The 21,811-nt window shown below is 49.2% G+C and overlaps 1 protein-coding gene and 1 long non-coding RNA gene across 4 annotated transcripts in view; one reads left to right on the forward strand and one right to left on the reverse strand.

Annotated features, from left to right (window-relative positions):
* Nod2 (nucleotide binding oligomerization domain containing 2) overlaps positions 1-21,811 on the forward strand; it is a 51,489-nt gene that overhangs the window by 25,361 nt on the left and 4,317 nt on the right. For 2 of the 3 annotated variants that reach the window (XM_048428549.3, XM_048428550.3), the window contains exons 5-10: positions 1,197-1,280; positions 1,445-1,531; positions 3,423-3,506; positions 5,961-6,044; positions 6,492-6,575; positions 13,289-13,372. In XM_048428549.3, coding sequence (XP_048284506.3) covers positions 1,197-1,280; positions 1,445-1,531; positions 3,423-3,506; positions 5,961-6,044; positions 6,492-6,575; positions 13,289-13,372 — 507 coding nt within the window. The remainder of the gene's footprint in view (positions 1-1,196; positions 1,281-1,444; positions 1,532-3,422; positions 3,507-5,960; positions 6,045-6,491; positions 6,576-13,288; positions 13,373-21,811) is intronic. The other variant, XM_087900154.1, reaches the window with a different exon arrangement.
* LOC148118450 (uncharacterized) lies at positions 14,674-21,205 on the reverse strand. The gene is made up of 2 exons (XR_015735910.1): positions 20,670-21,205; positions 14,674-15,614 (listed from the first exon to the last, which is right to left on the reverse strand). It is a non-coding gene; the product is annotated as an uncharacterized LOC148118450 (long non-coding RNA).

Here is a 21,811-nt window from a genome sequence, read left to right on the forward strand (position 1 = left end):
GGGCTTGGGGTGAGAGCAGTGGTACTGTATGTAGAGCAATGCCTGGCACATGGATGTATTTATGATTCCAGGTGGCTCTTGCCAGGTATGGTGCTCAGGGGGCTGTATGGGCACAGTTTATTGAGGGTGGTCATATCTTTTTTTGCGGATGAAGGGAACTGCAGCTAGCAAGTCTAATTGGTCCCCATTTAGCAGCGAAGTTTGGGGGAAGTTAGGAGGTACATACAGCCTTGCTGGCAGGAGCATGTCAATGAGGACGGCCTTTGAGAGTTTAAAGACCTTGCCACTTGGAGATCACTCTCTCTTTGTTCTTACCATTGACGATATAAGCTCTCATGCTCTGGCCTTCGTGCCTACCCGATGCTGGGCCTGCCTGCCATGATAGACTCCTGTCCTTCTAGAACCATAAGGCAAAATAAATGAGTGCCTCCATTAAGTTGTTCCTGGTTCCTGGTGTTTTATCATAGCCACAGGAAGCAAACTAGGACAGCTGGTGAACAGCTGGTCAAGGTTGGGACCTCCCGCTGAGGGGGACTGGCACCTGAGCTCCTAACCATCCGGGCAGGGCCACCTAAGTTTGCCTGAAGGTAAAGAATGGTGGGCATGGTTGTTAACATACACAGGTGTCTGATTTCACCTAGCACAGATTCCTGGGCTGCCAGTTCCATGCAGGGAAACTTTCAGATGCCCTTGTGATCCAGGATCCTGAAGGAGCCGGAGAGGCTTGCCAACATGCAGGGGCTTTGATGGGCAAAGGGAGGTGAGCAGTGCTCACAAACCCAGGACTATTTTCAAGGTTTGAGCCACTGTGTCTACCTAACTGGTACTGCCATCCGCTTGCTAGGTAGTTATGTCCTGTTCTGGCTGCTTCTCCCACAGGTCAGCTCCTTTCCACCTCACAGCCTTATGTGGGGTGATCGCCACGGTCACTGTCCTGCCAAGATGTGCACTGGAATTAACACTGTGGCCTCTCAAAGACCCCAGTGTTCTTTAGTCAGCCCTCAAAGTCCCCGCCCCTTGGACTGTCCCCTACCATCAACTCCCCTGGCCAGGGATTTGGGAGGGAGGGGCATGGGCCATACTCTCTGTCCTTCCTGTTCCCAGAAGCACAGTGAAGCTGTCATTTGGAGATGAGCATCTCTTTGGGGGTATCTCATCAGCTCTACTTTTAACTGAACCAATGATGTCTTTTTCAGTTTACGAGATAACAACATCTCAGACCGAGGTCTCTGCACACTGATCGAGTACGCGCTGCACTGTGAGCAGCTGCAGAAGCTCGCGTGAGTTGGGCTGGGCATGGCCACTGAGGCAGCTATGAGTGGGTGATGGGGTGGGCCAGGTGTGGCCTGGCTGGAGGAGGCAGGGTGGCTCCTGGGAAGAGAGGAAGACACCCTGGGTTAGCTTGCTGGTCATGTGATTTGTTTCCATCTTCCCCGGAACCCAGCAGTCTCTTCAACAACAAGCTCACGGACGGCTCTGCCTGCTCCATGGCCAAGCTCCTTGCACACAGACAGAACTTCTTGTCACTGAGGTGAGCGCTGCGCCCCCTTACGCTCTGAATCTGATGCTCCTCACAGCGGAGTTCAGGTGATCCGGGCTGGACCATGGTGCGACCCACAGTGGCCGGTGACCCTGGACTGCATCCAGGAAAGGGTCTCACTTTGAGCTTGTTTCTCCGATGCCATGGCCTGCTCTGCTCTGCTGAGGCTGAGGATCTCCTCTTTTGGAGGTTTGGGCCCCAGGGTGGAGAGTTTCTAGGCCTTTCACCCCCAGTGTCTATGAAGTGTCTATGAAGACTGCAAGTTCTTTCGGATGCACACCAAACCTGTGCTTGCTACCACAGCCGTGGTACCCAGGTGCTGGGTCGTGCCCCAAACCTTCCTCAGCACTCATTAGGCGAGTTTGAAATGCCACCTGATGTTCCTGCCCTCAACTTGGATTTGTTTCCTATTAGAGATCAACAAATATGCCCCAAGTCTCTCTCTCTCCCCCATAATGCCCTTATGATTTTTGAGGCAAAAGCAAAGAGAACACCATCTATTATTATTATTATTATTATTATTATTTATTATTATTATTATTATTATTAGCTGACTGCCTTTGGGGATGAGGGATGTCCTTTTAAAATTTGGTCATTGAGCTCACCTCAGACATGGCTACAAAGACCAAGGCCACAGGTACGACTTTACACAGAAAGCTCTGTCCTGTCACTGCTGCCTGCTTCCCCATACTTACCTGGTCCAGCCATCTAGGGAAGTCAGTGGGTAGCATGGGCTCTGGCACTCAGAACTGGAGACCTAGGTTTGCGGTCAGCACATGGGACTGTCACTGTGACTGAACGCTGGGGCTCTGGAGCTAAGCTGCCCCTGATTCAAATCTAGAAGCCCAGAGATTTGAACCCTTATTCGCTGCATGGCCTTGGGTCAGATAATGCTTTTGTCCTCGCCTTTCCTTAAAATGAGGATTGTACTCAGAGCCATCTGAAAGGCCGTCACGATAGAGTTAACACACACAAAGAGCTGGTACAGTACATGCTTTATATAGTAAGCTCGGAGACTGAAGGATCGTGGGTAAATTATGTAAGCTTCCAGCTTGTGCATCCTTATGTTAGTTCAGTCCTCAAAGAAGGGAATATATGAGCAGAAAATGCCCACGGGTGGGAAAACGGGGAGGGAGCTGGGGAGGCTGGGGACTGACCCTGCCTGAAAGAGATGGATGGGAGGAAGTATTTTGGATTTCGGAGCAGCTCTGAGAGAGTTCAGGAAGCCATTGGGGTGCTCCCAAACCTAATCTGTCCAGCAGAGGTCTTGGGTTGTTTCCTTGGTACACATACTTTTTGGAATGAGGTGGTCATACCTGCCCCATAAGATTGTAGTGAGCCACAGTGGCTTAAAGTGTCTTGGAAAGATGAAATGTATTGTAATTATTCTGGAAGGCTTGTCTCGGATGGCAACTCTGAACTGGTGGTGGTGGGGTAGATTCAACTATGCTAGAGCCATTTCGTGGTCTTGTCCTTGCTGATTCCTGATACCCCTTTGGTCCTGCTTTCTCCCCTCCTGCAGTCTCCTTGGTGATGTCAGAGAACCTTCAGATTCCTCTTTTTTCCAGCCCTTTCAGAATAGGCCAGTCGCACCCCCGGGGTGACCGTGGGTTTGAAGTCATGCGGGAGGGGTGTCCTGGGGTGTAGACTGAGGACAGTTGAAACTAGGAAGACAATTCCTAGGGAAACCAGTTTTCAGAAACAGCTTTCTGCTGCAGCTCCTGCCCAGGACTTGGAAAAGCCAAGTCCAAGTGGGCAGGAACCGTGGTAGGAGTCACGATGTCGGTAAGCTCTGCAGGAGAGCATGCCCACTGCCACACCCCAGGAGAGGCCGGGGACCAGCGTGCTGTACTTTCTTTGAACTTCTGTGTCTTCCTTTCAGGGTGGGCAACAATCACATCACGGCTGCTGGAGCCCAGGTGCTGGCCCAGGGACTCAAGAGCAACACCTCTCTGAAGTTCCTGGGGTAGGTTGGGTTCTGAGATGCGCCCCCCCCCCCCGCCCCGCGGGGAACAAATGTGTGACTTTCAAAGATGTCAGGGCAGGTGAGCGCTTCACTTGAAGAGCCTACAGGCAGCCTTGGCTCCGGATGGAAGGGTGGGCTGGGGTGAGCGTGGGTGGTGCTAGGCTGCTTTGGAGCTGCCTCTGTGCTCACCTCCTTACCTGGTAAGTAGGAAATTCATGGTACAGCGGGTAGGGAGAGGGCTGTGCCTTGAACCGAGGACCTGAGCCTCCTGGTCCTCAGGGGTGCACAGGACTGGGCTGCCTTCACAAATACGCTGTGCTTTTCAAGAACACCAGGGACAAAATGGATGTGTCTGATGATGTACTTCCAAGGGAGGGGTCAGTTGTCAAGAACTGGGGATTGTGGAATCCAAGATGTAGGAAGAGAGTAACTACGGGGCCCAGATGCTCCAACCCATTGCTCTGGCAAGCTAGCTGCCCATAAACAGTGTGAGCCAGGAAGGAGGCAGCTCATCTGAAGTCGGCACCCTTTCCAGCTGGGTTAGCAGCAACAGAGTATACACAAAATGAGGCCTTAGCCCCATGGAGCTCCATTCTGCCTGAAGTCTTTCTCACCTGACACATCTGGACATTCATGTCCCATTTAAAGTTTTTTTTAAAGACACCTGTCTGGGCCAGGGATTGTATCAGGAACTGAAACACTCTCATAGGACGCAAACTGTTCTGGAAGCCCGGCCCCTCCTCTTGCTTCACGACATAGTATGGGCATCTTTTGGACAGGATGACCTCATTAAGAGGAGTTGCACAGCCTCCCACTGGCTGGATGGTTTTAGCGCATCTACTTGACAGTCACCTCTTGTGTGCACTTTGGATGTTTCCAGGTTTGTTTGTTTCCCTATGACAGTGCCCTATGCCCAGAGCGGTGTTTTCATACGGCCACACCTCAGTCCATACTTAATCTAATGTATTGGTTAACCTTTGTTGCCAGTACTAAAATACCTGATACAGATAGCTTTAGGGAAGTTATGTTTATTTTTGGTTTATGGTTTCAGAGGGCTTAGCCCATTACTGTTCAGCCTCGAAGGTTGCACAGAACACTGTGGTGGCAGGAACTTGTGGGAAAGAACAGCTGGTCACTCCATGGCTGATCAGCAAGTGGAGGCAGGATGTAGGAAGAGACCCAGTACATGACCCCAAGGACATACCCCAGGTGCCTACTTCTTCAATGGGCCATACTCCTATTTCACCACCTCCCATCAATGCCATATTATGAATTCATCAAGTCAATTATTTACTGGTGAGGTCATACCCTTCAAGCCATCTGATTATTGCTGGGAGCACTCTCACCGACACCTGCAGAGGTGGGCTTTATCTCTGAAATATTTCTCAGCCTAATGAAGTTGGCAATCGGAACGAACTATTTCACACAGTGAACGAAAGGGCTGTGCCGCCCAGTGCAGCGGTCTTCGCTTATCTGTCCATATACACAGTCCAGGGCAAATCCTCGAACGTATGGTCCTGGGTCAGAATGTGGGGGCTGTGCCCAAGCTACAGAGGGTCAGAAGGTAAAGGAGTTGGACAGCATAGAAATAGAGAGGACTGAGAAGGAGCAAGAGATGAAAAGCTGGCTGGTCCAGGAAGAGTTAGCATTGTTCTGGGTAATCTCTGAGAATAGTTATAGACTTGTGGGTGAAAGCTACCAGGAAGGAAATATGTCAGGAAGGAAAATTATCATGACCATGTGACCTACTACCGAGGGTGAGATCCCCATCACCAAGGGGTGGGTCTGTGAGCCTTCAATACTAAGGGTGAGTTCCCCATCACTGGGGCTGGGGTTGGGTGTGGATCCACAAACCTTCACTACTGAGGGTGAGTTCCCATCAACAAGGGGTGGGTCCACGAGCCTTCACTACTGAGGGTGAGTTCCCCATCACTGGGGCTGAGATTGGGTGTGGGTTCATGAGCCTTCACTACTGAGGGTGAGTTCCCCATCACCAAAGGGTGGGTCCACAAACCTTCACTACTGAGGGTGAGTTCCCATCACCAAGGGGTGGGTCCACGAGCCTTCAGTACTGAGGACAAGTTCCCCATCACTGGGACTGAGGTTGGGTGTGGGTCCACGAGCCTTCACTACTGAGGGTGAGTTCCCCATCACTGGGGCTGAGATTGGGTGTGGGTTCATGAGCCTTCACTACTGAGGGTGAGTTCTCCATCACCGACAGGTGGGCCCACAAGCCTTCAGTACCGAGAATGAGTTTCCCATCACTGAGGGGTGGGTCTACAAGCCTTTGTTAAGTCTGTAAGGTCACTGAAAAGTCTGAGTGAAGTTTGGTCATCTCACCAAAAAGGGTGTGGTAGATCCCCTCTGCTGGGATGACTGAGACTTCCCTGGGGTAGAGTAGCACCACACAGGCACATCGGCACATATCTGAAGCACACCGTATTGACTTCTCAGGTTCTGGGGCAACAGTGTGGGCGATAAGGGTGCCCAAGCTCTTGCCGAAGCTGTGGCTGATCACCAGAGCATGACGTGGCTCAGGTAAGCTGCAAGGTGTGCCCTGTCTGTGTCAAAGGGGAGCTCGGTGGTTGGGACGGTTTTGAAAATCACTGGACTCTGTATGCCCCCACTTGTATTGGGCAGTGAAGTAAGGAAGAAACACATTGGATTTGGGACCAGGAACTTGAGGATCTGGGGGTCATTTTGGATGTGGTTCTCCTCCTTTTAGGGTCATAATTTCCTGTTAGCAGATTGAAGGCTGTGAGTTGAACCCATCATATTTTATCTTAAGGATCTGTTTTATTCTCCTGGAAACGACTGCCCAGTCGGACAGAAGTTGGAGGCTGCTCCTGGCCTTAAGGGGCACTGTAACCAATTAGTCTGTCTACACGACACACTATTAGGGTGCACCATTTGCCCTTCATAGGTCAGTTTGTCTCTGAAGTCCTTCTCTATGCCAATTAATTCTTATTCCATGATTACGTCCAGCCTGGTGGGAAACAACATTGGCAGCAAGGGTGCCCAGGCCCTAGCGCTGATGCTGGAGAAGAACAGGGCACTGGAGGAGCTCTGGTGAGTTGGGAGGATTCCCCGCTCCTGGGCGGCAGAATTGGGAAGACTCCCCCACTCCTGGGAGGTGGGTACTCAAGGCACTAGAGGAACCCTGGTGAGTTGGGAGGATCCCCACCCCCACCCCTGGGAGGCAGGTACTCACCTTTATTGATCGCCTAGCCTCATCCACGGGAGGTTGTGTGGGTAAGCTAACGATTTTAGCTTTGAATTGTGTGAAGCTCGCAGGGCCTGGTTTCACTGCTAATTCTTTTTATCTACGTGGATATGTTGGTTTGCTGCTTCACTTACTGCTTGCACATGCCCCGCACAAGACCCACAGACCCTGGAATCAAGCGGGTACACTGAAGTAATCCCTAGACTATGGGTTTCTACCGCTGAACTGGAAGCATGAATGTTCCAGCTCTAGAAAGGTGCTTTTAAGAATTAGGGAAGGTAGTGCTGGCAGAGCCCTTAATATAGTGCCTGCCACATGTACAAGCTTAATATAGTGTCTACCATATGTACGGGCTTAATACAGCGCCTGCCATATGTGTAGGTGTTTCATAAATGCTACATTGTAGCGGCGAGGTTACTGCTACTATTGCAGCTGCCCACAACTGCAGCAATAGTACCGGGAGTACTAATGTTTGTGAAGTTCAGTATTTCAAGATGAGTTGGAGTTCTTCAGAACACTGGCTGTTAGTGTTAGGATTCAGGCAATATGCTGGCCTACCCTGTCATCTGGCAGGATGTACCAGGCTGTACCCTGGACTGGGTGCTAGTTTGTGTGCAGGTGCAAAGGTTCCTTTAGGAGACAAGCTCCACCCACTCCTGGTTTCTCTTTCCTGCTGTTCCTCTGAAAGAAGAAGCTTCTCTCTCTCTCTCTCTCTCTCTCTCTCTCTCCCTCTCTCTCTCTCTCTCTCTCTCTCTCTCTCACACACACACACACACACACACACACACACACACACACACACACACATTCTCTCTTCCCTTCTCATTCCCTTTACCTCAAATAAACTTCACACTCAAACTCTGTCTGTATGGCATATTTGTCTGTCCCTCATCCGCATGGTCCTCACCTGCCATGGGACCTGCCAAGGTTCCAAATTCGTGCCTAAACAACAATCAGGGTTAAGGCTTCCCTCAGAAGGTGAATGGAGTTTGGGATCATTGAAAGAGGAGCCACCAAGTGTGCTTCTGACACAGACCTGAGGCAGACAGATCTCAAATCATCTATCCCGTAGATGCGTAGACAGATCTCAAATCATCTATCCTGTAGATGCGTAGACAGAGCTCAAATTATCTATCCTGTGGATGCTGCCAGAGCCGTCAACCCCAGGGGTGCCTCTGCAGTTACAGATTTAGCAGCAGGAGAAAATGCCGAGTGATTGACTTCTCCAGAAGACAGCAGAGCGTGAATACTCAAAGGATTGCCACAAACAGAGTGGAGGTGTTATGTGACCAAACGTTTTCTGGGGAGATGTAACACACATGTCTAGTGATCCCAGATAGGGAGCCCATGACAGACCAAACTATGAATACCGCTGAAGTCTAACTTGGTGAACCATGAGCATTACTGGGGTTATCTGAAGGACGAGGGGTTACTTACAGGAACAGAAATGACTCAAAGGCAGCTGTATCACCAAAGCCCACTCCAGCATGGGCGAGAATTCACAAAGCTTGAGACTTTGGGCACACTGCACAGCCTGCATGCCCCTCAATAGATTGGGCAGTGTTCTTCCCAGCAGCCTCAGTTGGTCTAACCCTCTTCCAGGCAGCTCAGCTGGCTTCTGTTTCTTCCAGGTAGCTGGTCATGTCTTGACGTGTCCCGTCCCCCCCCCCCCCCCCCCCCCCCCCCCCCCGCTTCTCTGAGAGGGACTTTTCAGCTTTTGTTGTTTGCACTGGGGGGTGTGGGGGGTGTGTGGTTGGTGAATCTGGTCAGTTTCAGGGACTTCCTGAAGCTATTTTGAGTTGTTTACCTTCCTGTTGGAGGAGCTCCCCTGCTAGGACAGGATGTTTTAACCTTGAAAGACACCATTGCACAATGCTCCACGTTTGTTTTTAGCTCTTGCATTCTTTCTGCCCCCTCTTTCACAATGGTCTTTGAGCCTTGGAGGAGGTGACAGATGTCCTCCTATGGCTAAGAACCAGGCCACCAGGCCATAGTAGCAGTCACGTGTTCTTTGGAGCTTCACCAGGGGTTACGAGTTGAGGCTGACAACAACAGTTATCTACAGGTACAAACACACATGTTTAAAAGATCTTTGGACAGGCACACCACAGCCATCCAGAAAAACCATAGAAGTTGTTTTCCTATTGGTATCCACAACCCGCTCAGCCATACTGGCTTACAGTACCAGATGTGAACTCCCTTTTATGGAGTGGACCTGAAACCCAACTGGAAGGCTGTTGGGCTTACCCATGAGCGCTGAGCACAAGCAGGCACGTGCTGCCCAGCATGTTGGCATTTCAGCGTGCAGGATCCATAGCCAAGCAGGAACGCTGGTGGCAGTTTCCCACCAGCAGCCTATACTGCCCCCTTTGGCAGTATGAAAGCCAGCCAGCAGGGTGAGAGTTTTCAGTTCAGCCCCAGCTTAACTTCTCCATGTCCCAGTCAAGCATGCACAGGCAGTGTTTTCAGCAGTGGGGTCTTGATGTCTGGTCCTGGCTACAACAGCAGCAGCAGCAGCAATATTTTCATCTGTTCCTGGAGGACAAGTCAAGGGATGGATGAACCCACCTCTGCACTGGGGTTTTTATTCAATAACATTACAGCCTCTGGAAGTCTGCCTGCCTGCTCTCTCTCTCTCTCTCTCTCTCTCTCTCTCTCTCTCTCTCTCTCTCTCTCTCTCGATTTCTGTCTCTTTCCTCATGTAGGGTATCCTTTGGATTTAAATGCTTTAGCTGTTGGGCTGTTTAATTACTGGGCAATGCTCAGTGGCTTTAAAGGACACGGGTCCTAGGCCAGCCTGTGTGACATTGGTATTAGGGCTTGTAGACACCACGTTCCACTGTTGTAAGTATGTGTGTCTCGTCTGTAGAGTTTGATTTTGTGCCACCCCAGAAACAGTTTGGTCAGGAGGCGTTTAATCCAGCCCTTCATTGGGTAAGCTGTTTCTACAGTCACTGAGGTGGAACCAGTTGTGGATTTCACCTCTTATGGTTGTTGTTCAAGCGTTGTATACAGAGCTTTTGTTTCTTTTTATGGCTGACACCAAAACTCGATGCAACCATTTGTTCAGGTGGTTTTTGCCATGCAACCAGCTATAGCCTTGGGTGGTTTCTAACTGGAAGAGCCTCTGGAATAGTGGGGCACACACTGTTTAGCCTGTCCTACAAGGATCTTAAGTCTGCTCAAAAACCCTTTGAGCCTTTCAGTCCAATCCCATATAGCACTCTACCAAGTTATACTATACAGAAAGCAGGCAGCTGAGGCAAGATGGGGTATGAAAATCTGCCAAAATCCCGGGCATGGTGGTACATGCCTTTAATCCCAGAACTCAGGAGGCAGAGGCAGGTGGATCCCTGAGTTCGAGGCCAGCCTGGTCTATAGAATGAGTTCCAGGGCAGCCAGGGCTACACGGAGAAACCCTGTCTCAAAAAACCAAAACAATAACAAAAAGAAAGAATGAAAGGAAAAGAAAAGAAAACCTGCCAATGTCCCAAGAGTCTCCAGGATGCCTGCAGCTTCTTTCCATGTATAGGCACTGGCTGTTGTAGAATTTTGTCAGTAGCATTGTCAGGTATAATGTACATCCTGCCAGACCATAGTACCACAGGAATTTTATAGCTGTGCTGGGCCCTTGCACCTTGTGCAGACTGAGCTCCCAACCTTGTTCCTTTAGATGCACCTGTGTGACCCTCGAATGACTTTTCAAATCTATAAAACACTCAAGGGTTAGCACTATGTCATCTATATAGCAAGACCTTTCCAGAGGATGGGCGGGGCAAGGCAACATCCTGAGGCACCATCTCATAGCAAATAGTGAGGTTACAAAGATGCCTGTTGAAGCACCCAAAACGTCTGTTGTCACCTGTTCTCAGCAAGTGTCAGGTGATCCCAGTAGTTCATACGTAGGGAGATACTAAAGTCGAGCAGAAGCAAGGGTTAATACAGCCTGGAAAGGTCCCACCCATTTGTATTAGTTGCTTCCCCCACAGATCAAGGTAGGGTGCAAAGCATGGCAGGGAGGTTTTGACCTCATTAGCTCCGTGAAACTCCCTGTCATTCTCTCCAAGCCGCTATGTTTTCATCTGGAGCCTCCCCGTGTTTCTCTGCACCAGAGGAACTAAGATGGACCTGGTTTAATCAGTTCAGATCTCTGTGGGGTCAAAGGTGAGAGTAGCCCTGGTCTCCTCTGCTGTACCTGCTGACTCCCTGGGCCACAGTGGCCCTGGGTTGGCACTGTGGTTGGAGCAGTAGCTGTTGCCTCTCTATTCATCATAGCTTGGCTGGGCAAACCATCTCCGCCCTTAGCATAACCTTTGTACTGGAGGGAAAGGTATTCTCCTTACCCTGGGAGGGTGATTAGGGTGATTACCCACCATGGAGCAGGCTTGATCATCTTCAACCGTATGGTTTCCTCACAAACGTCTTCTGCGAACTGCTCCTTGGGTTCCAAAGCCTCCCAGCTTCTCCTTAGCTCACAGTTTGGGTTCTTACTAATTTTTTCCTTAGAAACCCCAGCTTGATACAAATCTTGTCACATTAGTTTTTGAATAACCCTGACAGATCTATCTATCTTTCTTTCTTCCTTCCTTCCTTCCTTCCTTCCTTCCTTCCTTCCTTTCCTTCCTTCCTTCCTTCCTTCCTTCTTCCCTCCCTCCCTCTCTCTCTTTTCTCTCTCTCTTTCTTTCTTTCGTTCTATCTCTATCTGTCTATCTGTTCTCCTTTAGTTTGTTCTCTTACCTTACAGACTCTCTATATGCTGGTCTAAGTCACTGAGATCTGCCAAAGCCTTTGCCCTACTTATAAAGCTCTTATCACACTAAAGGTTTCAGCAGAGACACTAAAACTCCATACTAGCCTCAAAGTCCCTGCTGGAACATTCTTTTCTTTATCTCCTCTGTGAACACAGCTCTGGCTGGCCCAGTGAACTGGGTTCCAACAGTTTCTCTTCTTCCTAGTTCCCCCAGTATTATTTGCCCCTCCTCTGTGGTCATCCCATTTAATATGTTTCAGTCTGGGAGGAAACCATTACACAACAGCAAGGGTCTGGGATCTGAAGGTGTAGTGTTGATTATATGCTGATTGGGAATTACCTTCATCCCTTCTTGTTAGAGAAGCACCTCATTGTGAGTTATTGCTTATGATTATGATTGGTTACTTGTCTAACTCTGGCTGTAGCAGAGAGTAGGGAATGCCATATGTTTGTTTGATCCAGGTACATAGCTTCCCACAACAAAATGAGATTTCTTAGCATTTCTTTTTTTATGATTTATTTATCTTTATTTTTTATGTGCATTGGTGTGAAGGTGTCAGATCCCCTGGAACTGGATTTACAGACAGTTGTGAGCTGCCATGTGGGTGCTGGGAATTGAACCCAGGTCCTCTGGAAGAGCAGTCAGTGCTTTTAACCGCTGAGCCATTTCTCCAGCCCCAAAATGAGGTTTACTGTTAATATAGGAAATACCATAGGTATTGGCTAGCTGGGCATAAAGGAACTTTAGATAAGGCAGATTTAGCAGAGTTTATGTGAACAGAGACTGATGAATGAACAGATTGGCACTTGGAACGTGGAGGGGTTCAGAAAGCTCCATCCAGCCCTGAGGGCAGCAGTATTTACAGGAAAAGGAAGTAATACACAGAAACACGCGTTGGCAACAACTCTCCACTCCCCTCATGTAGATGTGGTGCAGTGAGCTGCCAGCCTGTGACCCGCTGAAGCGTGGCCGTTGGGATCATCTGAAACCAAGCTCCTTGCTGCACGAATATATTCCTGTTAGGCTTCAATTCGTTTGCATACTAAATTAAGCTGCGGTTTGCTGCAAGGAACTTAGAAGTTTGGAGGCAAACTCAGGCCAAATTTAGTGTAAGTTAATTCTACCACATGATAGAAAGCCTCCATCTGTGAGGCTTAAGCCAGCAAAGTTTATTATCTTGTGTCTGGGAAGTCTGGAGGTAGGCAGTTTAACGCTGTCGTGGTGTCTGTGGCAGACTAGCCAGGGCCTCAACTGTTTCTATGTCTTCCTGTCCCAGCAGGCTTAGTGCGTGTCTTCTTTGTCACATATCAGGATAACTGCTCCATCTGCAGCGCCAACTTTTGTATTCTAGGATTCAGGCTCTGTATTGTACAAGGACAAATGGCAGGCACAATACCTCCCTTTCAGAAGCGTTCCTGGAAGCTCCCATCTGTCAACTTTCCCCGTGTATCTGTGACTCGTGTGTGTGTGTCCCTTGGCCAATTCTGGTTCGGTGGAAAGCCGGAGATGCTTCACGAAGTGCATAGCTCCTCGTGCCAAAATAAAGTTTCTTGTTAATCTAGGAAAGAAAGCGACAAGAGTATTCATACCTTCTAATGATGGGGACTTTTATATAGTGGCACTGTGAAGTGAGTTCCCTTGCAAACTTCTCCTTGGAATGGAGACTCCCTCGCCTCTCCTGTCTATTCTTATTCTTGCTGAGTAGTGGGATTCTGCAAATGGGGTGGGGTATAGGTTAATCCTTCCTGACATCCTCCTCCATAGTCATTGTCACCAGGACAACTTGTCTTCCTCTCTGTTCTCGGCAGCCTGGAGGAGAACCACATCGGTGACGAAGGGGTGTGTTCTCTCGCAGAAGGACTGAAGAGAAATTCAAGTTTAAAAATCTTGAAGTAAGTTCCTTGTGATGGTACAATAATGCCCTGCCTGGGGGGGGGGGGTTAGGGTCAGAGGTCAGGCTCTGGCCGTCTCTGGAGCCTCACTGAGGTATCTGGTGGGGAAAGCTTGCCTTGGCCTGGGCAGGTGAGGCTGCCAGTGCTCACTGCTTACCTGGCATCTGGGTGGTCCTGGGAAGCGTTGCAGGAAGAGGGGGTTTAATGTGGCTGGAAGGGATGGTGACCACAGAGGGTGGACCCGGGGGTGGTTATCCCTAAGGAGCTTAGAACTTGTGCTATCAGGGCCTCCAGGAGTTGGCAGAACACACCCACCCAATACAAGAGTGGAGCAGCAGGATACTTACCCTCAAGTACATGCAAAACATGTGTCTGTGGGGCTGTCTGTTGTCCTGAACTTGCAGCCTATTCTCACATGGCTGAGCTTGCTCTGAGAGTCTAGGGCAGTGGTTCTCAACCTGGGGGTCGAATGACCCTTTCATAGGGATCTCCTAAGACCCTATGAAAACATAGAGATTTATATTACAACTCATAACACTAGCAAAACTACAGTTATGAAGCAGCAAGGAAGATAATTTTATGGCTGGGGGGTTCCCAAAGCATGAGGAACTGTATTGAAAGATCAAAGCATTAGGAAGGTTGAGAACCACCGGTCTACATAGTGGCAGAGGTCAGCAAACGACACTCAGCATTGGAAATGTAAGTTGAAGGAGCACGGGTGGGCTGACTGACTATATCTGTTGTGTGTGTGACTTGGGGGCGTCCTCCTTCCTCCAGGGGCCACTGCTGCTCAGGCAGAAGGACTGTTTGGATGGTCCTTTCCAGTGGTATCTCCTGGTGTGACCTGTGGCCTGAGTGCTGGTGTCTGCGCCTGTGCGCATTCATCCATGGATTGGACAAGTGTTCGCACACCCATCCATGCGTGTATATAGGAAGTGACCCTGCCCTAACTCTGTGTCAGGTGGAAAGGACAGGCAGAGCAGGCTCTTATTCTCCCAGTTTGCCCACTCTCATGGTGGAGACAGATGGTAAACAAAAGGCTCATTCTAGCTCACTTCTGGCTAGGAGGCAGCTGTGTCAAGGGGAGGTTTGGTTGCCGCCATTTGGACAGGGCCTTTCGGAAGGTGGGATTTGACTTCAGACTGGAAAGGCTCACGTCACACTGGAGCCTGGGGAAATACACCTGACCCGTCCAGCAGGCCAGGTTATTTATGGGTCTCGAGGGGGCATCACCTGAAAATAATGGGGGGCGAAAGGGAAAGGAAGCCAAGCGCGTAAAGAAAGACAAAGTCAGTCTGAGATGCGTCAAGGCTCCGTTTATTGCAGGCACAGTTTCATTTTTATAAGGCAGTTCTTGCAGGGAGGGGGTGAGGGCAGAGGGGAATGGAAGACTACCAAGCCCCAAGTGCCCAGGTCAAAGAGGAAGTAACTGTCTTGCTTCTATAATCTATATGGCACATCTTGCGGTCACATTGCTGTGAAAACTATGCCACAGCTGTCTGTACCTTTCTGCAGCAGACTGGTTATGTAACAAAGGTGTGAAAATATGAAGGAGGTGTGAAAAGTTGGCCAGCTCCTCTGGCTTGGGGGTCTTTTGGTCCCTCACATCTCCCCCTCTCTTTAATAATAAAAGGCCAATTGGGATTTAGGATCTAGGTGCTAGTACTTGACCCGAGACTGACGATAGTTTAGTGCCGAAGCAGACCCAAAATTGGTCTGAGCCTAAGCTGGTGCAATGGGAGCAAGCCCTCAGCGTGCAAGGCCTCAAGACATAGGGGCTCTGCTGTTCAGTGGCTGTCGTCAAAGTCTCAACATGAGAGAGACTGAGCCTGTTAGAAGAGTGATGCTAGACCTTTACCCGTCTTTGGGTCATCCTCCCCATTGGGACCCCTGTCTTAGGTGGGCCTAGGCTTAGACAATTCTTCCGTCACTGACTTTCCAGCCTTCTACTCACTGGGTATGCAAATTTAAGGCACCATGGGGATAGATCTGACATGACCGAATTTTAAAAATTTTTCCAAAATTTCCACCTTGGACCTGGGTTAGGGGGTGTTGTAAATCTAAGAGGGGAATGGGGGAAGGATTGAGGAGGGGGAAGGGAATTTTCTGGCAGTCGATCAGCAATCACGGGCAGCATTTCAATCGCAGAAGCAGTTGGCATCTCAGCACAGGAAGTTTCTTCTTCAACCACCACTTGGTGATAATGAACCTCAGCAGGCTTTAAGGCAGAATCTATTAAAGACTTAATAAAACGGGTTAAGCGATTAAAGGCCCAAGGCCCAAAAGAAAGAAGGACAGCAAAAACAACCAGGGGAGCTATAATAGTGGGGAGCAAGGTTGACAGCCAGGGAGAACCCTGCAGCCAGGAGGAAAACCAGGACTTTTGGCCATCAAGCCGTTCGAACTCCTTTTCACGTTGATCCAACCTGTCTTTCAAAATTTCCATAGATTCCCTAACAACGCCAGTCTGATCAGCGTAAAAACAGCAGTCTTCTCGCAGGGCTGCACATAGGCCGCCCTCCTTTAAAAACACAAGGTCTAGCCCACGCCTGTTTTGCAGGACTACCTCAGAGAGCGAGGTAAGAGAGCTCTCTAGAGCCGCAATAGATTTTTGAATGGCTCTGAGGTCTGTTGTCATTGCTCTTTGCAACTCCTGTAGCCGACTAGTTTGCAACAGGGCACTCGTCCCAGTCCCTATTCCCGCAACAATGCCGCCAAATCCTATTAGAGCTGCAATTGTCATGGTCAGGGGTTCTCTTTTTATTCTATGGGACAATTGTGCCAAAAAAAAAAATCATCTGAATAATATTTTACAGTGGGCCAAAGCTGTATCAAAACACAAAACTCTCCGGAAATCTTAAAGCTATTGGCAAATACACATGGTGTCAGGCCAGTATTACAAGCCCAATAAGTCCCTTCAGGGGGCACAAGATAATATTGTCCTTTATGGGGAAGAATGGTTTTGCTGCAATATGCAGAGAAATCCTGAGAAACTTTACCCAAACAATATCCTGATCCTGTAACTTTAGACAAGGTAAGTCGATTTGAAGTGGCTCTACATCTTGGCGGGGGCAAAATCTGATTGAATACATTGGCAATAATAGCAATCCCTTCATAATAGGGGGGTTCTGCAGACAGACACAACCAGCAATCTTTTGTTAAATTAGAATTGGATACCTTAAGTGCTAAATAAGATCCTTGAATTAAATCAAACAATCTATCAATTGTTTTAGGGACTAAATCGGGGGAAATGGTTGTCTGCACGAAATTCCAAAGTTTTACCAAAACACAATAATCATAATTTAGCACAGCAGCCAAAACACAAGGGGTTAAACCGGTGCCACATGCCCAATAGGCTCCGGGAGGAGCAACTAGGTGATAGGATTTATCAGATATTTTTTCAATGGTACTGCATAAGGCTTGATAAACTGAAGGAACATTTCCTATACAAAGTCCTTTTCCGGAAATTTCAGACAAGGCCACTCCAGGATAGGAGGGGGAGAGGCAATCAAGGGGCTTTGAGGTATACACAGAATATTTGCCCATCATGGCCATCCCTTTATAATGGGAAGATCTGGTAACTGGGAGGCTGGGCAAAAAGGAGGACTGAGGCAAGGGGGTGGTAAAGCGTGAAATCTGAATAGACTCAGGACTGGTCAAACGTAAGCTCTGAACAGGTTTAGGGCGTCTCACATCATAATTCCTTACATCATATTTCCGTACATCAGCCTTTCCCTGATCTAGGAGGACAGCATTAGGTCCCATAGGTGTAGAGGAAAATGCCTCTCTCAATAACTGAATCATAAAAGTGGCAGCAGGATGAAAAAAAAGGAATCTTTAATATCAATAATGACTTTAACATAGCCCCGAGGAATGGCCACTGATGTGGGCATCCCCGGTTGTAGGGCTCCCATAGGTACCATGGTTTTATTAACCTCCCTGAGGTCCTGGAGGAGCCTCCATTTTCCTGATTTCTTTTTAATCACAAATATGGGAGTATTCCATGGGAAGGTGGATGATTCAAGGTGTCCTTGATCTAACTGTTCCTGCACCAACAGTAAGGCTGCCTGAACCTTTTCTTGGGATAGGGGCCACTGATCTATCCATACTGGATCATCGGATTTCCAGGTTATTTTCTCAGCATGGAGTGCAGGGGGAGCGGTGGCCCTCAGGAAAAAGAATGAACAGGGGCAGTGGATTCCCAGTCCTCCCCGAGTCCTCGCCTATCCATCTTTTGTTTTGGGGTAATGGGCTCTTTTATACCCTGTTCCTCCTTTCCCAGTCCTTTTCCTGGCAAGTATCCTGTTTTTAGCATCATTTTGGTAACAGTCTCATTAGGGCTCATCATAATGACCCCCATCTGGGTTAATATGTCCCTTCCCCATAAATTAATGGGCAGTCCTCCCACCACAAAGGGTGTGACACTCCCTGTATTGCCTTCCTTATCTCTCCATTGCAAGACTTTAGAGCTCTGAAGGGTATCTTGGCTTTGTCCTATACCCTGTAAATGAGTGGCTGTGGCCTGTAAGGGCCAATTCTGTGGCCAATGGGCTTTAGATAAGACAGTAACGTCTGCCCCGGAATCCAGCAAACCGAGGAAAGGTTTCTCATCAAGCCACAATTGTAAGGTGGGTCTGGTTTCTGTTAATTTTTGGACCCAATACACATCTGAAGATCCTGGCTGAGACTGGCCTCGAGTCTGTGAGGCAAAAGGAAAGTTCCCACAGAGGGGAAGAGGAAGGGCCTGTGCTATACGCTGTCCCTCAGATATCAGAAGGGGTCCATCAGGGGCTGACACCAGGATTTTAATTTCACCTTGATAATCATTGTCTACTATGGTGGGCGTTACTAAAAGTCCCTGCAGGGAGCTTGAGGCCCGCCCTATAATTAGAAAAAACATGCCTGGGGGTGGAGGACCATTGATCCCGGTATCCAATATGACTGTTCCTTCCTCTGGTGTTAAAATCCGGGTGGAGGAGGAACAGAGGACCAATCCTGCACTCCCTGCTGTCGCTCTGCAGAGGCTTGAGGTGGAGGAGGGTTGATGAATGGATTGTGGTATCCGGCCTGCATTTGTGGGGTCTGCTGTGGGGGATGGTAGGGGCCCCGCAGGGGGGCCCCTTGCCCGTTTCCCTGAACCGCAGGAACCTGCTGTGAAGGGGGATAAAAACTCCGCAAGGGAGCTCCCTGTCCGTTCCCCTGAATCGCAGGAAGAAGCTGTCCTGTGGCATCGTACTTAGAGCGACATTCCTTCGCCCAATGATTCCCCCGTTTACAACGTGGGCATAGCCCAGGTACAGTCGGCTTAGGCAAATTGAATGCTTGCGGAGGGTCTGCGCTGTTAGTTCCCTCAACGCAATTTCTAGCAAAATGTCCAGGCTTCCCGCACTTAAAACAGGATTTGGGAGAAACCTGTCTTGCGGCCGCAGGGTTGAGCGCTGCGCCCACGGCCAAACTGATGGACTTTGAAAGTTTATGCTCAAAGGAGTCAACATCATTGCAAAGCCTAATCATGCCATGAAGATCAATCGCTTTCATTTTTCCCCTCAACGCAGCCTTACAAGCCGAGTTAGCATTCTCAAATGCAAGCTGTTTTACAATCACATCATCAGTGCCGTTTTCTCCCAAAATTCTTTCTGCAGCTTCCAAAAGTCTGGCCACAAATTGTGCATACGGCTCACTGGTTCCTTGAACGATCTTAGCAAGGGAAGTACCTACAGAGTTAGAGGGAGGAATGGCTCGCCAGGCGGCCAAAGCAGCTTGTGTGAGCTGGTTAAGCAGCCCTAAGGGCAGCGCTTGTTGTTTACTTTCAGCTGCATACCTCCCTCGACCCGTCAGTTTATCCAAGGTCCATGAGGCTGTAGCTGCATTTTGTTTGTTAACATCAGCCTGGGCTTCCAGTTTTTCAACCAGCTCAGCTTTCCAGGTTAGATATTGGGCACGGGAGAGGACTGACTGAGCAACCTTTGTCCATTCGATGGGGATAAGATTTCCTCCTTGCCCCAACCCTTCCAGAATAGACAGTGTAAACGGAGCTGCAGGGCCATAGTTTTTGACTGCAGAATGCAGCTCTTTCAAATGTTTCAGTTTGAGGGTCTTAACAATGCGAGAACCACCTGTTGGAATGTCTTCCATGCTTCCTCCTCCCCTTCAGACTGAGACTCTTCCCCATCCTGTCCATCCTCAATGTCTGAGGTGGAAGATTCTGCCTGGGTGTCAGGGGCTGTTCCCCGAGATCTAGTCATCACCGGGAAGGTGAGACGATGTTTAATAGGAGCAGAGCGAGTCTTGGGGGGACGGGCTTTAGCAGCTCTAGTCTGGGGAGGCTTAGCTGGAGATTCCTGTGATGTAGAGGATGGTAATGATGGTGTCAGTAGATCAACCTGCAAGGTCTGAATCTGAGTAGTCAGATCCTTAAGTTCTTTCTGCAGGGAAATAACGCCTCTCAACTGGGTTATTTGACTGGCAAGGGACCGTTTAGTGGCCAGTAGGCTATCGACACCAGGAGTCTGAGAAGGCAAGGCCATAGCAAAGGAAGAGGCTGATGGCTGGATCTGACAATTATGGAGGGGCACATAAGGAGGAGGCTGGGACCATCTAAGTCTCTGAGGAGTATTCCTTCTCTCATGAGTCCTGATGGGAGCTACAATGGATGAATTATGTCTTCCCCTCTCATAAGTAATTGTCTCACCCTCGAGATCAATCTCATCGCCAGAATCCAACCAATCATTGTTCTTTTCCTCAGGAATTACTGGATACAGGGCGGGCGGAGGGAAAATGGGGGGTGCAGAGGGTTTGTCAATCAGCGGTGGATGAAGTTGTCTATCTCCGACCCTCTCGTCCACCAGAGAGGAAGCCGAAGAACCAGGTCCCTCTCTCCTAGGCAAGAAAGACGGAGCCACCTCTCCAAGTAAGGTCGCCAATTCTGACTCCTGCCTACCAGAAATAAAATCCTCATAAAGGGCCAAGAGATGGGATGCTTGCCCTTCCTTTCCTGAATCCTTAAGAATATCTCTAATTATACCATAAAAGCTAAAAACATAATTCAGGGACCTCTTCACCATTTCTTAAAAGATCATTAATACTTTTTCCTACTTTATTCCATGTCAGGGGGTGAATGTCTGGCCCATGTACAATCAACCAAGGGCACTTCTCTTCCAAGTAACAGAAGAAGTTCAAAAGGTCCTTTTTCTTTACCCTTATTCCCCTTTCCCGAAGACTGCTCTTTATCTCTCTCATAAAGAGGGCCTCTTTAGAAGCCGACTTCCCCATTTTTAACTCGGACAGCCGAACTTACCTCAAGACGTTGCACGGGTGATGCAGGACGTCTCTACCGTTGATGCTCCGGAGCCTTTCTTTCTAAATGGGGGCTGTCCGGCGACCACCGTCCCTCGAGCCCCACGTTGGGCGCCACTTGACCCGTCCAGCAGGCCAGGTTATTTATGGGTCTCGAGGGGGCATCACCTGAAAATAATGGGGGGCGAAAGGGAAAGGAAGCCAAGCGCGTAAAGAAAGACAAAGTCAGTCTGAGATGCGTCAAGGCTCCGTTTATTGCAGGCACAGTTTCATTTTTATAAGGCAGTTCTTGCAGGGAGGGGGTGAGGGCAGAGGGGAATGGAAGACTACCAAGCCCCAAGTGCCCAGGTCAAAGAGGAAGTAACTGTCTTGCTTCTATAATCTATATGGCACATCTTGCGGTCACATTGCTGTGAAAACTATGCCACAGCTGTCTGTACCTTTCTGCAGCAGACTGGTTATGTAACAAAGGTGTGAAAATATGAAGGAGGTGTGAAAAGTTGGCCAGCTCCTCTGGCTTGGGGGTCTTTTGGTCCCTCACATACACCCAGTGCACGGAACAGCAAGTGCTGCTGGAGCACTTGGGGACACTTGCATGTCATTGATCGGGTGTGGAGGTGGTAGCGGGCCTGTCCTTCCTCATTGCCTCACTTTGCCTCACTCGATCCTAAAGGAGGTCAGGCAGGGGTGGGAGTGGGGAGAGGCCTGTGTTGCTTGTTGCCAGGCTGATTCTTAAGCATTCCGCGTAGCAATAACTACACCGTTCCATTTCCTCATAGTATCTGTCTGTCTGTCTGTCTGTGTGATGAAATAAAGAAAGAGAAACAGGATGGAGAGAGGAGAGAGAGAGAGAGAGAGAGAGAGAGAGAGAGAGAGCGCCTATCTCTTTCTTTTTCCACTGTTTTCTCTGCCAAGTGTTGGTTGGAGTCCAGGCTTCACAGACACACGGTCTCTCCTTGGACAGAAGCCCTAGTTGCCTCAAGTGTAAAGGGATAGTAATTGGCCTCCGCATGGGTTCTGAGCCTGCACTGACGTAACAGGCAGAGAGTTGGCACACAGGAAAAGCTCAGCGCATGATGGTATTGTTCTTAGCATCGCTTTGATGGCAGATGTGCAGCAGGCCAGTGCTAGGGAGGAAGGCAG

This window comes from Myodes glareolus, chromosome 22 (genome assembly GCF_982192425.1).
Source record: "Myodes glareolus chromosome 22, mMyoGla1.1, whole genome shotgun sequence".
In the NCBI taxonomy this organism is placed as follows: domain Eukaryota; kingdom Metazoa; phylum Chordata; class Mammalia; order Rodentia; family Cricetidae; genus Myodes; species Myodes glareolus.